The sequence below is a fragment of the Panthera pardus genome, unplaced genomic scaffold (genome assembly GCF_024362965.1).
Source record: "Panthera pardus isolate Hobbes unplaced genomic scaffold, ASM2436296v1 HiC_scaffold_11, whole genome shotgun sequence".
NCBI lineage: Eukaryota > Metazoa > Chordata > Mammalia > Carnivora > Felidae > Panthera > Panthera pardus.
The window spans coordinates 21,592,529-21,608,749 of NW_026526666.1; the positions used below are offsets into that span (position 1 = coordinate 21,592,529).

Below are 16,221 nucleotides of genomic sequence, written 5' to 3' on the forward strand. Positions count from 1 at the left end.
GCCTCCTCAGCGGAAGCCGAGCGCCAAACTCAAATTTTAGCAGGACCCGGACGCCTTTCAGCTAGTTCCGCGGGCCGGGCCTGCTGGACTTTTCCGCTCACTGGCACGGGCAGCGGTCCAACATGAGCCAGGTTCTGTTCCAGGAACTAGTCCCGCTGCAGGTGAAATGCAAAGACTGCGAGGAGAGGTAAGGTTCCGCGTTACCCCGTGCCCGCAGGTGGCGGTTGGGGTCGGGCCAAAGTGGGGCGGGGGGGGGGGGGGTGGAATATGGCGGCTCTGGCCAGGGAGCACCCAGTTGCAATTGGGTGAGCGGCGGGCGTCTCAGGACGCGGAGAGAACCGCAGCTGGAACCCAGTGTTACTTCTCTCACTAAGTTGGCCGTTGCTGACGGCGCAGAAGGGAGGTATAGAGGAAATAGGAACCTGACCCGCGTCGAGTTAATTAAAAAAAAAAATCTTAGTTCTGAACCGAATCGTGGAAAATTATAGTCCTACTCTCTCTTTTTGAGACACAAAGTTAATTTTGTCCGGAGAAGTGAAGTAATTTACACATAATTTACCCAAGGGCTCGTAACAAGTTCACGGCACGGCCGGCTCTGGAACTCAGGGCTTCGCTCCCAGCCCTTTTTTTCGCTCTCCTTTGAATCATATGGGAAGTAAATTTAAGCTGCAGCTTAAAAAGGTTTTTATGGTGTATTGTATTTTCTTCACATTAGTTACTAAAAATAAGTTACATTTAGTCGCCTGAAAACAGGAGGGGAAAATTATAAATTTCATTTATTCATTCAACGAATACTGCTTATTGGCAAAACACCTTGCTGCGTAGTGGGGCGGCCGTAGTGGCCAGGAAGAACATTCCTTGTTTTCCTGGAGCTTGAAGTCCAGTCGGGGAGGAAATAAAAGCCAGTCTCGCAGATAAATGCAAAATTAAAACTTTGACAAAGGAAGTGGTGCTGTTAGGACTTACCAGATTTGATTAGAAGTCAAGAGATTTCAGTTTTGTCTCTGTTCCACAACCCATTAGTTGACTCTTCTCTGAACCTTGTTTCCTCATTTGTGAAACTGACATAAGGTGCCTATGCTGAGGAAATGAGCATCCAGTCTGAAAGTGTATGTGAAAAATAAAGAGTGTGGAAATGGGAGATTTTAAAAATGAAGACATTGTGGGGCACCTGGGTGGCCTCTCTCTCTCAGAAATATTAAAAAACAAAACAAAACAAAACACATTGTCAACCTTTTTACTTCTCTTGTTTAGAAACCTTTGATATATTCTTATCACCTGTAGCAGGGGTTAGCAGACTAGAGCCCATGGGCCAGGTGGCCTTCTTACCTGTTTTTGTAAATAAAGTTTTATTGGAACACAGCCATTCTCATTTAAGAATTGTCTGCGGGCGCCTAGGTGGTATAGTTGGTTGAATGTCTGACTTGGGCTCAGGTCATGATCCAGTTCGTGGATTAGAGCCACGTGTCGGGCTCTGTACTGACAACTCAGAGTCTGGATGGAGCCTGCTTCGGATTCTTCAGATGTCTCCCTGTCTATCTGCCCCTCCTCCCCTCATGCTCACCCTCTCTCTCTCTCTCTCTCTCTCTCTCTCTCTTTTGAATAAATATTAAAAAATTAAAAATTGTATGGCTGCTTTTTTTTCTTTAAAAAAAAATTTTTTTTTAACGTTTATTTATTTTTGAGACAGAGGGAGACAGAGCATGAACGGGGGAGGGTCAGAGAGAGGGAGACACAGAATCTGAAACAGGCTCCAGGCTCTGAGCTGTCAGCACAGAGCCTGACGCGGGGCTCGAACTCACGGACCTTGAGATCATGACCTGAGCCAAAGTCGGACACTCAACCGACTGAGCCACCCAGGCACCCCTGTATGGCTGCTTTTGTGCCATCAGGGCAGATATAAATAATTGTGACAGAGACCTTATGGCCCGCAAAGCCTAAAGTATTTACTGTCTGGCCCTTTACAGAAAATGTGCTGATCCCTGACCTATAGGGAAAAAAACCCAGATTTTAGTTAAATATTCAGGGTCAGTTCAGCTCAACAAATATTTATGAATACTATGTACCCTAGGAATTGTCCTACTAGCTGAGACTGTCAAGCTTTCTTCCTCTTCACTCTCCTGTCTCCCAACAACAGCAACAAGAACAGTTTTCATGTTAGGCCTCAGGGAACTTACACTTTAATAGGGGAAACAAAAAGATCTTTGGTGAAGCAGCATAGCACAGGGTAAGAGTTCAGGCTCTGGAGCCACATTTTCTGGGTTTAAATTCCACTTCTGCCACTCGTTGACTGTTTGATTTTGTACAGTCATTTTCTCTGTGTCTCATCTTTTTTTGTTTTTTATTTATTTTTGAGAGAAAGTGAGAGCAGGGGAGGGGCAGACAGAGAAGGGGACAGAGGATCCAAAGCACGCTTCCCACTGTCAGCACAAAGCCCAATGTGGGGCTCAAACCCACAAACTGTGAGATCATGACCTGAGCTGAAGTTGGACACTCAACCGACTGAACCACCCACATGCCCCCTGTTTCACCTTTAAGTTGATGATGAGAAAATTGTTGATGATGAAAGTACCTGCCTCATGGGATTATTATGAGCATGAAATGAGTTAATACAAAGGGCTTAGAACAGTGCTTGGAACATAATAAACATTCAGCAAATGTTAGTTATTATTATTATTTTTAAATGTTTGTTTAGTTATTTTGAGAGAGAGCACAAGCGAGTGGGGGAGGAGCAGAGAGAGAATCCCAAGCAGATTCTCACTGTCAACACAGCCCAACACAGGGCTCCATTCCACAAGCCATGAGATCGTGACCTGAGCTGAAATCAAGACTTGGACACTTAACTGACTGAGCCAGCCAGGCACCCCAAACAGTAGTTCTTGTTTTTCTTAGGAATATCATTTTTATTTATTTATCTGTAATTTATTTTTTTGAATTTACATCTAAGTTAACATATAGTATAATTTCAGGAGTAGAATTTAGTGATCTATCACTTGTATATAACACCCAGTGTTAATCCCAACAAGTGTCCTCCTTAATGTCCCTTGCCTAGTTAGCCCATCCCCCCACCCCAAACACCTCCAGCAACCCTCAGTTTGTTTTCTGTATGTAAGAGTCTCTTATGGTTTGTCCTTCTCCCTGTTTTTATATTATTTTTGCTTCCCTTATGTTCATCTGTTTTGTATCTTAAATTCCACATATGAGTGAAGTCATATGATACTTTTTCTCTGACTGATTTTGCTTAGCATAATACACTCTAGTTTCCATCCACATTGCTTCAAATGGCAAGATTTCATTCTTTTTGATCGAGTAATATTCCATTGTGTGTGTGTGTGTGTATGTGTGTATGTATACACCACATCATCTTTATCCATTCATCAGTTGATGGACATTTGGGCTCTTTCCATACTTTGGCTATGGTTGATAGTGCTGCTATAAACATGGGGGTGCATGTGTCCCTTTGAAACAGCACACCTGTATCCCTTGGATAAATGCCTAGTAGTGCAATTGCTGGGTCATAGGGTAGTTCTATTTTTAATTTTTTGAGGAACCTCCATACTGTTTTCCAGAGTGGCTGCACCAGTTTGCATTCCCACCAGCAGTGTAAAAGGGTTCCTCTTTTTCCGTATCCTAGCCAACATCCGTTATCGCATGAGTTGTTAATGTTAGCTACTCTGACAGGTGCGAGGTGGTATCACATTGTGCTTTTGATTTGTATTTCTCTGATAATGAGTGATGTTGAGCATCTTTTCGTGTGTCTGTTAGCCATCTGGATGTCTTCTTGGGAAAAATGTCTATTCATGTCTTCTGCCCATTCTTCACTGGATTGTTTTTTGGGTGCTGAGTTTGGTAAGTTCTTTATAGATTTTGTATACTAACTCTATCTGATATGTCATTGCAAATATCTTCTCCCATTCTGTCATTAGTTGCCTTTTATAGTTTTGGTGATTGTTTCCTTCCCTCTGCAGAAGATTTTTATCTTGATGAGGCCCTGGTAGTTCATTGTTGCTTTTTGTTTCCCTTGTTTCCAGAGACATGTCAAGTAAGAAGTTGCTGTGGCCAAGGTCAAAGAGGTTGTTGCTTGTTTTCTTTAGGATTTTGATGGCTTTCTGTCTTATGTTTAGGTCTTTCATTCATTTTGAGTTTATTTTTGTATATGGTGTAAGAAAGTGGTCCGGGTTCATTTTTCATGCATTTTCATTTTTCATTTTCATTTTCATTTTTCAAGCGTGTCGTTGTCCAGTTTTCCCAACACCATTGGCTGAAGAGACCGTCTTTTTTCCATTGGATATTCTTTCCTGCTTTGTCAAAGATTAGTTGGCCATACATTTGTGGGTCCATTTCTGGATTCTCTATTCTGTTCCATTGATCTGTGTGTCTGGTTTTGTGCCAGTACCATACTGTCTTGATGATTACAGCTTTGTAATACAGCTTGAAGTCCCGAATTGTGATGCCTCCAGCTTTGGTTTTCTTTTTCAGGATTGCTTTGGCTATTCCGGCTCTTTCCTGGTTCCATACAAATTTTAGGATTGCTTGCTCTAGCCCTGTGAAGAATGCTGGTGTTGGGGGGGCATGGGTAGCTCAGTCGGTTAAACGTCTGACTTCTGCTCAGGTCACGATCTCATGGTTCACTAGGTTGAGACCCATGTCAGGCTCTGTGCTGACAGCTTGGAGCCTGGAACCTGCTTCAAATTGTGTCTCCCTCTCTCTCTGCCTGCCCCTTCCCCACTCATGCTCTGTGTCTGTCTCTCTCTCTCTCTCAAAAATAAATAAAAACATTAACAAAATTTTAAAAAAAGAATGCTGGTGCTATATTGATAGGGATTGCCCAAACATTAGTTATTATTAAAGTGTGATTAATACATGAAGTGACATCAATGTTCTGAAGTCATAGAGAAGGAGAAACTTCAGTGAAAGATAGTGATAATGCTCAGAGAACTCTGGAGGAAAGTAATGCAAAATTTTGAAGCCCATGGTTTGACACCTGCTTTTTCATTTTTGTTTTGTAACTTCTTCTGCCTGTATACTAGTCATACAAGACTATTTGTTATCCCTTGATTGTGCCTGATAATCTCAATACCATACCTTTATTCATGCTATTCTCCCTGCCCCAGCTGCTTTTTCTTTCATAGCCTTCAAAGTCTGTCTTGAATCCCTTCACTATAAGGAATTTTTCAGTTGCCTAGGTTGAGATTAATTGCCTTTATTCATTTATCAGATAGCATAGTGCAGGTGTAATGTCTGAGTTCTAATTTGGTCACCTCTGCAAGGTGACCTTAACCACGTTTGTAACTTGTGCACCTCAGTTCTTCCTTTCTAAGACAGACATAATATTTACTTAATAAGATTATTGTTATGTAAGATACATGTAAAGCACGGGTAGTCAGTAAGTGTTAGTAACCCTTCCCTTCCTTCTCTTGAAGCACTTAAATCAAGCAAATCTGAGTAGAGTCATTTAATCTGATCTCAATTTGAGGACATGGACCGTGTTTATTTCTGTTTATATTCCTAGCATCCATCATACTACCTGGCTTAGAGCAGCTTTTATATGTCTGAATTGAGAGTTTAAGGTCACTGCTCCTAGGTGGCAAAGGTGGGCTAGAATCCAATTCTACTAATATGAAATCTAACTTGTAGGGAGGATGTTATGTGAATTTATGTACTGTTCAGAGTATGACATTTATTTTTGGAAATAGCATTTTTATGAGTTTTTATTGATATGTTTTATATTGTTCCCATAACAACCATTATAATGGAGAAACTACGATTTGTGATTTCAAGTACTATATTTTCTGAAAGCTCAGACTTTTCTACGAGATATTTTGGGGTTGGGGGAAGAACTTTATTCTGTGGGCCTTTCCTCCTCCCTTTTCCCCCCAAAGCTAATGCAATATAGACATTTGTAATATATGCAACAGTATCATTAATAAGCTTATAAAATTATATTAATGTGATTCTTCCAGTATTATCTAAAGAATACTTTATTAGTTGACTTTTTTTTTAAACAAATTTGTCAAGTATGATAGGACCTTTTTTTTAAGGTTTTCTTTCCTTTTTTTTTTTTTTTTTTTTTTTAAAGTTTGTTTATTTTGAGAAAGACAGAGATGGCACCAGTGGGGGAGGGACAGAGAGAGGAAGAAAGAGAGAATCCCAAGCAGGCTTCACATTGTCAGCCCAGAGCCCACTGCAGGGCTTGAACTCATGAACTGCAAGACCATGACCTGAGCTGAAACCAAGAGTAGGACACTTAACTAACTGCCTGAGCCACCCAGGTGCCCCCCCCCCCCGCCTTTTTTTTTTTTTTTTTTTTTTAAATATATGAAATTTATTGTCAAATTGGTTTCCATACAACACCCAGTGCTCATCCCAAAAGGTGCCCTCCTCAATACCCATCACCCACCCTCCCCTCCCTCCCACCCCCCATCAACCCTCAGTTTGTTCTCAGTTTTTAACAGTCTCTTATGCTTTGGCTCTCTCCCACTCTAACCTCTTTTTTTTTTTTTTTTTTCCTTCCCCTCCCCCACGAGTTTCTGTTAAGTTTCTCAGGATCCACATAAGAGTGAAACCATATGGTATCTGTCTTTCTCTGTATGGCTTATTTCACTTAGCATCACACTCTCCAGTTCCATCCACGTTGCTACAAAAGGCCATATTTCATTCTTTCTCATTGCCACGTAGTATTCCATTGTGTATATAAACCACAATTTCTTCATCCATTCATCAGTTGATGGACATTTAGGCTCTTTCCATAATTTGGCTATTGTTGAGAGTGCTGCTATAAACATTGGGGTACAAGTGCCCCTATGCATCAGTACTCCTGTATCCCTTGGATAAATTCCTAGCAGTGCTATTGCTGGGTCATAGGGTAGGTCTATTTTTAATTTTCTGAGGAACCTCCACACTGCTTTCCAGAGCGGCTGCACCAATTTGCATTCCCACCAACAGTGCAAGAGGGTTCCTGTTTCTCCACATCCTCTCCAGCATCTATAGTCTCCTGATTTGTTCATTTTGGCCACTCTGACTGGCGTGAGGTGATATCCGAGTGTGGTTTTGATTTGTATTTCCCTGATAAGGAGCGACGTTGAGCATCTTTTCATGTGCCTGTTGGCCATCCGGATGTCTTCTTTAGAGAAGTGTCTATTCATGTTTTCTGCCCATTTCTTCACTGGGTTATTTGTTTTTCGGGTGTGGAGTTTGGTGAGCTCTTTATAGATTTTGGATACTAGCCCTTTGTCCGATATGTCATTTGCGAATATCTTTTCCCATTCCGTTGGTTGCCTTTTAGTTTTGTTGGTTGTTTCCTTTGCTGTGCAGAAGCTTTTTATCTTCATAAGGTCCCAGTAATTCACTTTTGCTTTTAATTCCCTTGCCTTTGGGGATGTGTCGAGTAAGAGATTGCTATGGCTGAGGTCAGAGAGGTCTTTTCCTGCTTTCTCCTCTAGGGTTTTGATGGTTTCCTGTCTCACATTCAGGTCCTTTATCCATTTTGAGTTTATTTTTGTGAATGGTGTGAGAAAGTGGTCTAGTTTCAACCTTCTGCATGTTGCTGTCCAGTTCTCCCAGCACCATTTGTTAAAGAGACTGTCTTTTTTCCATTGGATGTTCTTTCCTGCTTTGTCAAAGATGAGTTGGCCATACGTTTGTGGGTCTAGTTCTGGGGTTTCTATTCTATTCCATTGGTCTATGTGTCTGTTTTTGTGCCAATACCATGCTGTCTTGATGATGACAGCTTTGTAGTAGAGGCTAAAGTCTGGGATTGTGGTGCCTCCTGCTTTGGTCTTCTTCAAAATTACTTTGGCTATTCGGGGCCTTTTGTGGTTCCATATGAATTTTAGGATTGCTTGTTCTAGTTTCGAGAAGAATGCTGGTGCAATTTTGATTGGGATTGCATTGAATGTGTAGATAGCTTTGGGTAGTATTGACATTTTGACAATATTTATTCTTCCAATCCATGAGCAGGGAATGTCTTTCCATTTCTTTATATCTTCTTCAATTACCTTCATAAGCTTTCTATAGTTTTCAGCATACAGATCTTTTACATCTTTGGTTAGATTTATCCCTAGGTATTTTATGCTTCTTGGTGCAATTGTGAATGGGATCAGTTTCTTTATTTGTCTTTCTGTTGCTTCATTGTTAGTGTATAAGAATGCAACTGATTTCTGTACATTGATTTTGTATCCTGCGACTTTGCTGAATTCATGTATCAGTTCTAGCAGACTTTTGGTGGAGTCTATCGGATTTTCCATGTATAATATCATGTCATCTGCAAAAAGCGAAAGCTTGACTTCATCTTTGCCAATTTTGATGCCTTTGATTTCCTTTTGTTGTCTGATTGCTGATGCTAGAACTTCCAACACTATATTAAACAACAGCGGTGAGAGTGGGCATCCCTGTCTTGTTCCTGATCTCAGGGAAAAAGCTCTCAGTTTTTCCCCATTGAGGATGATGTTAGCTGTGGGCTTTTCATAAATGGCTTTTATGATCTTTAAGTATGTTCCTTCTATCCCGACTTTCTCAAGGGTTTTTAATAAGAAAGGGTGCTGGATTTTGTCAAAGGCCTTTTCTGCATCGATTGACAGGATCATATGGTTCTTCTTTTTTTTTTGTTAATGTGATGTATCACATGGATTGATTTGCGAATGTTGAACCAGCCCTGCATCCCAGGAATGAATCCCACTTGATCATGGTGAATAATTCTTTTTATATGCCGTTGAATTCGATTTGCTAGTATCTTATTGAGAATTTTTGCATCCATATTCATCAGGGATATTGGCCTGTAGTTCTCTTTTTTTTACTGGGTCTCTGTCTGGTTTAGGAATCAAAGTAATACTGGCTTCATAGAATGAGTCTGGAAGTTTTCCTTCCCTTTCTATTTCTTGGAATAGCTTGAGAAGGATAGGTATTATCTCTGCTTTAAACGTCTGGTAGAGCTCCCCTGGGAAGCCATCTGGTCCTGGACTCTTATTTGTTGGGAGATTTTTGATAATTGATTCAATTTCTTCGCTGGTTATGGGTCTGTTCAAGCTTTCTATTTCCTCCTGATTGAGTTTTGGAAGAGTGTGGGTGTTTAGGAATTTGTCCATTTCTTCCAGGTTGTCCAGTTTGTTGGCATGTAATTTTTCATAGTATTCCCTGATGATTGTTTGTATCTCTGAGGGATTGGTTGTAATAATTCCATTTTCATTCATGATTTTATCTATTTGGGTCATCTCCCTTTTCTTTTTGAGAAGCCTGGCTAGAGGTTTGTCAATTTTGTTTATTTTTTCAAAAAACCAACTCTTGGTTTCGTTGATCTGCTCTACAGTTTTTTTAGATTCTATATTGTTTATTTCTGCTCTGATCTTTATTATTTCTCTTCTTCTGCTGGGTTTAGGCTGCCTTTGCTGTTCTGCTTCTATTTCCTTTAGGTGTGCTGTTAAATTTTGTATTTGGGATTTTTCTTGTTTCTTGAGATAGGCCTGGATTGCAATGTATTTTCCTCTCAGGACTGCCTTCGCTGCGTCCCAAAGCGTTTGGATTGTTGTATTTTCATTTTCGTTTGTTTCCATATATTTTTTAATTTCTTCTCTAATTGCCTGGTTGACCCACTCATTCGTTAGTAGGGTGTTCTTTAACCTCCATGCTTTTGGAGGTTTTCCAGACTTTTTCCTGTGGTTGATTTCAAGCTTCATAGCATTGTGGTCTGAAAGTATGCATGGTATAATTTCAATTCTTGTAAACTTATGAAGGGCTGTTTTGTGACCCAGTATATGATCTATCTTGGAGAATGTTCCATGTGCACTCGAGAAGAAAGTATATTCTGTTGCTTTGGGATGCAGAGTTCTAAATATATCTGTCAAGTCCATCTGATCCAATGTATCATTCAGGGCCCTTGTTTCTTTATTGACTGTGTGTCTAGATGATCTATCCATTTCTGTAAGTGGGGTGTTAAAGTCCCCTGCAATTACCACATTCTTATCAATAAGGTTGCTTATGTTTATGAGTAATTGTTTTATATATTTGGGGGCTCCGGTATTCGGCGGCCGCCGCCGCCTTTTTTAAGAGAGCGCAAGCAAGGGAGAGGGGCAGAAGGAGAGAGAAAAGATCTTTTTTAAAAAAAAAAAATTTTTTTTTAATGTTTTTGTTTATTTTTGAGATAGAGAGAGACAGAGCATGAGCAGGGGAGGGGCAGAGAGAGAGAGAGGGAGACACAGAATCCAAAGCAGGCTCCAGGCTCTGAGCTGTCAGCACAGAGCCCCATGCGGGGCTTGAACTCACGGACTGTGAGATCATGACCTGAGCTGACGTCAGACGCTTAACCGACTGAGCCACCCAGGCGCCCCAGAAGGAGAGAGAAAAAATCTTCAGCAGGCTCCCTGCTCAGCACAGACCCCTGATGTGGGGCTCGATCCTATGACCCTGGGATCATGACCTGAACCGAAATCAAGAGCTGGATGCTCAACCAACTGAGCCACCCAGTTGCCCCCATAGGAATTTAGAAAGTGTACATCACCATAAAAAGTTATCTACTGCAGTATCATACCCTCTATGGCAGCATGTTTTAGAAAAAAACTTCAGAAGGCAAAAACCAAACATAATGACATTGTAGATCTGAAAAGGCCCTCACAAACCTAACTCTGTTCACTTCCCTTACAAATTAGGAAATTGAAAGGTTTTTTTTTTTTCTTAAGAACTTAATTTGCAGAATTGGAGTAGAAATCTAATCTGTTTCACATATAATACACTAGATATTAGAAAAATAGAAACAAAACGTTCTCTTGTTTTAAAAATACAGTAAAACCTTGGTTTGTAAGCATAATTCGTTCTGGAAACATGCTTATAATCCAAAGCACTTGCATATCAAAGCAAATTTCCCCACAGGAAATAATGGAAATTCAGATGATTCGGTCCACAACCCAAAAAATATTCATATAAAGATGATTATGAGGGGCGCCTGAGTGGCTCAGTTGGTAAGCATCTGACTCAACTTCAGCTCAGGTCATGGTCTTGTAGGTTGGTAAGTTTGAGCCCTGAGTCGGGCTCTGCATTGGCAGTGCGGAGAGCCTGCTTGGGATTCTCTCTCTTTCCCTCTCTTTCTGCACCCCCCGAAATAAATAAATAAACTTTAAAAAATGATTATAATACTGTAATATAATATAAAATAATAAAATACAAAACTTAAAGAAAAATAAATTAACCTGCACTTACCTTCGAACCTGCACTTCATGGCTGGTGTGAGGGAAATGAGAGAGGAGGATTATTGTGTAGGACAGCTTTGACTATTATTAATGGAATCACTGGTATCTGTTGGTTCAATGGAAACTTTTTCTTTTCGTGCAACTTTAACAAGGAACCTACCCAATGACACTTGCTTTTTGCCTCCTTTTGAGGATTTCGGGGAAATGTGGCATTGCATTGTCATTAAACAGATTCATCACTTGCACTGCTACAGCCTTATTCGGGTGGTGCTTTTCTACAAAATTTTGTACTGTTTTCCACATTTTACACATCTCCCTAATTTCATTTGAAATGAAGGTTTTCTCTGCCTTTTTCTCTTCGTTTGCAGACGAGATGCTGATGTAGACTTATAAAATCTTGAGATTTGGGTCACTCACGTACAATTTCCTTCTTCCACCATAATCATCTCCTTCTTCTTACTGCCTTTCTTTTCAGTCTCTTTCTGCATGGGAGCCATTGTGTACGCTTGCATGGATGTTGACTATAGTACAGTATTAATAAACTTTTGTCATATACTGTATTTGATGTAACTGGCAATAAAGCAGAAGAGGAAAGGGTTTCTTTCTGCAGGAAGCCTGACCTAGAATGAAGCAAAGCATTCCTAAGCTTACTCTTACATGGAATAGCAGCGGACTGTCCATAGGTGCTTTGAAGTGACAAAAAATACACTAGTGCTAGTTGTGGGCACCTTTCAGCATTCTGAAAAATCATTGATTTCTGCCAAACACTGTGGCCTGAGACAGCATATGAGCATGGGAAAGGACCACTAGCAATCCCACAAAGAAAGAGAAGAACCATTGGCTCACTTGTGATCATGGGACATTCAGTGTCACATACTACTTGTATTGCCAGATATCATTTGTTTATGAAGTTAAAATTTATTAGAAATGCTTGCTGTCATACAGAACACATGCAGAACAAGTTACTCGCAGTTTAAGGTTTCACTGTTAGTTCTTCCTATCTGTGCCATTGCTGCTCATTCCTATTCAGATAACAGATGTTATGGTAAACTTACTATATGGTAACCTCACCATACTAAGATTAGGCAACCAATTATGTTCAATAGGAAACTTAACTAAAATGACATTTTTTAAGGCAATATAAAAATTGTAAGTTAGAGCATAAAAATCTGAACAATTGAATTTAGCCTTGGTCAACTATTACCAAGTTTTTCCATCAACACTCAGTTGCTAGGTCTATCTATACTTTTTACTTCTGTAGTAGATAAGTAGCAGAATGTGGGAAAAATTTAAAACACATCTTTAAAAAATTTTTTTTAATGTTTTTATTTATTTTTGAGAGAGCATGAGTGAGGTTGGGGCAGAGAGAGAGGGAGACAGAATCTGAAGCGGGCTCCAGGCTCTGAGCCATCAGCACAGAGCCTGATGTGGGGCTTGAACTCACAAACCTCAAGATCACGACCTGAGCCGAAGTTGAGCACTTAACTGACTGAGCCACCCAGGTGCCCCTAAAACACATTTTTAGAAGAGTAGCTTAAAATGGAATAAATTCTATTTTTACTTTTACTTTTGTTTCCTGCACATCAGGTAAAAGCCATTGTTATTTAATTCTAGCAGGATAAAGAACACTTGTGCAGAGATGTTTTTTCACCAATTTTCCCTTTATTTCCTCAATTAAGCATTTTGTCTCAGTTTGATTAATGTTTATGAGCACCTTTATTTATATGCCTCTGTCTGATATTGAATTCTCTAAATGGAGTAGATACTGTGGAAAGTTATGGTCTCTTTAGAAAAAGTTTAGGGACACTTGGGTGGCTCAGTCAGTTATGGATCCGGCCTCGTCTCAGGTCATGATCTCACTGTTTGTGAGTTCGAGTCCCGCATCAGGCTCTGTGCTGACAGTTCAGAGCCTGGAGCCTGCTTCAGATTCTGTGTTTCCCTCTCCCTCTGTCTCTCCCCTGCTCGCATTCTGTCTCTCTTTCTCTCTCAAAAGTAACCATTAAAAAATTTTTTTTAACGTTTTAAAATAAAGTTTAGAGTTACTCTGCCTCTGGGTTAAGGTCGACAATAAAATTGTTGACAGTACTTCTGTGGATATATTGAATATTGAGCAGATGTAGTTGGATTTTGTATATGCATAAGAGAAGGAATATGTTATTCTATTTCCTTGATTATAAACATGCCATGTATTCTAATGCTGCTTCACATTTTTAGTTTTTCAGATGGAATCTCCCATAAATCAATTTGATCAATTGGTGATTTTTTTTAATGTGAAGTTGTTAATAAATTGATAGTTTGTCTGGCTTTCAGTAGATGCTATTTTAGAATCAGGGCAGTGAGGTTATATCTCAGTCTAGTAATGGGAATTTCACATCATTTATTTCATTTATTTCTCACAACAACTCCATTTTACAGGAGAGAAAAATATAGATAGTTCCTGGTTAAAAACCTGATTACTTATTAGTGGAAGAACAAGAACTTAAAACTTTAAATCCAGTGTGCTTTCCAAATAACTGTTTTTAACTTAGGGAGCACATGTGAAAGATCTTGCAACTTAATACAGAAAACTTTAGCTAATACAAATGACAGTGGTAACTCATTCCATGCAAATGTTTCTGACAGTTGGGTATATCTTTTCATACAGGAGAGTAAGTGTTAGAGTGAGCATTGAACTACAATCAGTTTCTAATCCAGTTCACAGAAAGGTTGGTATTAATTTCTTTTGAAACACATTTTTTCTTTTTTAAAAAATATAATTTCTGTACATTATAATTATTTTTGTTCTTTAAGAATATGAGGTCTTTTGTTACACTCACCTTGCCTTTTAGTTTTGGGCCCGTTTGTAACTTGCAAATCTGGGGTGATAGAATCTACAAAGACAGTGATTGAGAGATTATTATACCATATGTTTCTGAAGCATACAGGAAGAATTGGGGATTGGGAGAATTGGGGGTTAAGTTTTACCAATGCACTTATAAGTTGCTAGAATATATATTTTGCTACCCTAGAATTGGCATTTCATGGTGTAAATGTGAGAATAGAATGAATTGAAGCACTGCAGGGATATAGTTTTTTTAAACTTTGCCTTTTGAAGGGAGGCATTTAGAGCATCAGTCCTATGTGATCTTCAAAAGTCTGAGTCATTAACAGTGATATGGGTACAGAATAGATGACTAAGAAATACAGCATCTGTTTTCTTTGTGTCAGAGCTTTCCTTACACATAAAGATTCAAGGACCTTGTAGTATTATTATTAGTAGTAGTTTCAGTTTTTAATAGCATTTTGGGTGGATTTCAGGAAGTACCTAAGTAGAAGCGCTTTAAGAACAGGACCTTCTGAGGCAGAGCAAATACCTAGATTGCGAATTTTCTGGGGTAGAGATGATATATTTCTTACATGTTAATTCCTTAGACCTGCTGTACCTCTTCATTTCCTAACTGCTCATAAGTGGTTTAGATTTTTCTAGAACTCTACCCTAACAGTTCCTCAGTAGACACGAGTAGATTCGATTTCGAAGTGGGAGCTTATTCTTAACCTCACTTCTTTATTAGGCCTCCATCATCTTGTTGCCATGCTTGTTTTCCTTACTACATTATTCGCTGAAGTATGTAATTTCTGTGTACTTTTGTATCCATTTTTGCTACTGTGGTGCTCCACCACACTGTAAATTTACATAGAAAGTGGTCTTTATGAAAGACATTCACTTCATTTGAAACTGAAAACAGATGGGCTTCCACGTCAACCGCCACCTGGAGTAGGAATAGGCCCTCAGAATGAAGCCTTGGCAACTTGTTACTTGATACCCCTGCCCTCTGCCTGAAAGACGAATGCTCCTTTTCTAGGATAGATCGTTGGCTTGTCGTTTCAGCTGATGTGTTGCCACTTTGGAAGTATCAATTAACTTGGGAAAAACTGAAAATATAATTGAATATGATATGGTCAGTGGTTGAATGTTTTTGTCATGGTATAGTACAGCAAGGACTGGGTCTCAATTTTCCTAAGAGGATGATAGTCCTTAACTTCAATTCTGGCATTTAATTAGTTTTTATAGACCCCCACAAGGATCTCATGGAGCAGAATATCTACCCCTGTTTAAGAATCTTAAGTCTTTTAAAGACTGATGAAAAACCCAGCAGCACCAAAAAACAAAGTCATCTGAAGTATAATGGTGACACGTTGTTACTGGATAAATTTACTTCTAAGAAGGAAGGAATTAGGCTAAAAGCCAGATCTATTGAAAACATTAAAAAATAACAATCTTTCTTTTAGGATTTAGTTATTCGTCTGACTGATGATACCGATCCATTTTTTCTGTATAACCTTGTTATATCTGAGGAAGATTTTCAGAGGTAATTAAATTTGTTTTTCTGGTTTTTTTTTTTTTTTTTTAACCTTTTATTTACTTTTGAGAGAGAGCGCGGGCTCGCTTGCGCGAGTGGGGGAGGGGCAGAGAGAGAGGGAGACAGAATCCGAAGCAGGCTCCAGGCTTTGCGCAGTCAGTCAGCACAGAGCAGGACACAGGGCTCAAATCCATGAACTGTGAGATCATGACCTGAGCCAAAGTCAGACGCTCAACCGACTGAGCCCCCCGGGCGCCCCAGGATGTTTTTGAAAGTAAATATTTCATATCTTATCAGAGTTCTGCTTAAAACAGCCCAGAGTTTTGGAGCTTTAGCTAAGTATATTGACCTTTTCCTTCCCATTGAATGAATTCTATAAAAATCAAAGTTCCCTAGCTCAGTTTTTGATTATAATGTATGTTCAGTAAATAAAAAAAAGACTATTTCAGGGTTTTAATTACAATTAAAAATAGTAATTAAATTTTTAAAATTCTCTTTTCTTCTGTATAGTTTAAAATTCCAACAAGGCCTTCTGGTAGACTTCTTAGCTTTCCCACAAAAATTTATAGATCTTCTTCAGCAATGTACTCAAGAACATGCCAAAGAAATTCCAAGGTAAGTCTCATGAGAGCTCTATATCATTAAAATTCTCTCAAGACAAACTCTTCTTTGTAAGCCAAATTGATGGCAAAATATTTTCTATG

General features: G+C 39.4%; 1 protein-coding gene across 2 annotated transcripts in view; it reads left to right on the top strand.

The window, feature by feature from the left end:
- The first annotated feature begins 3 nt into the window (after window positions 1-3).
- The window catches only part of SASS6 (SAS-6 centriolar assembly protein), a 61,373-nt gene continuing 45,155 nt past the window's right edge, over window positions 4-16,221 (top strand). Inside the window, exons 1-4 of one of the 2 annotated variants that reach the window (XM_019457619.2) lie at window positions 4-187; window positions 13,822-13,882; window positions 15,447-15,526; window positions 16,028-16,132. In XM_019457619.2, the coding sequence (XP_019313164.2) occupies window positions 123-187; window positions 13,822-13,882; window positions 15,447-15,526; window positions 16,028-16,132 (311 nt within the window). In that variant the 5' untranslated portion in view covers window positions 4-122. The remainder of the gene's footprint in view (window positions 188-13,821; window positions 13,883-15,446; window positions 15,527-16,027; window positions 16,133-16,221) is intronic. The other variant, XM_019457620.2, reaches the window with a different exon arrangement.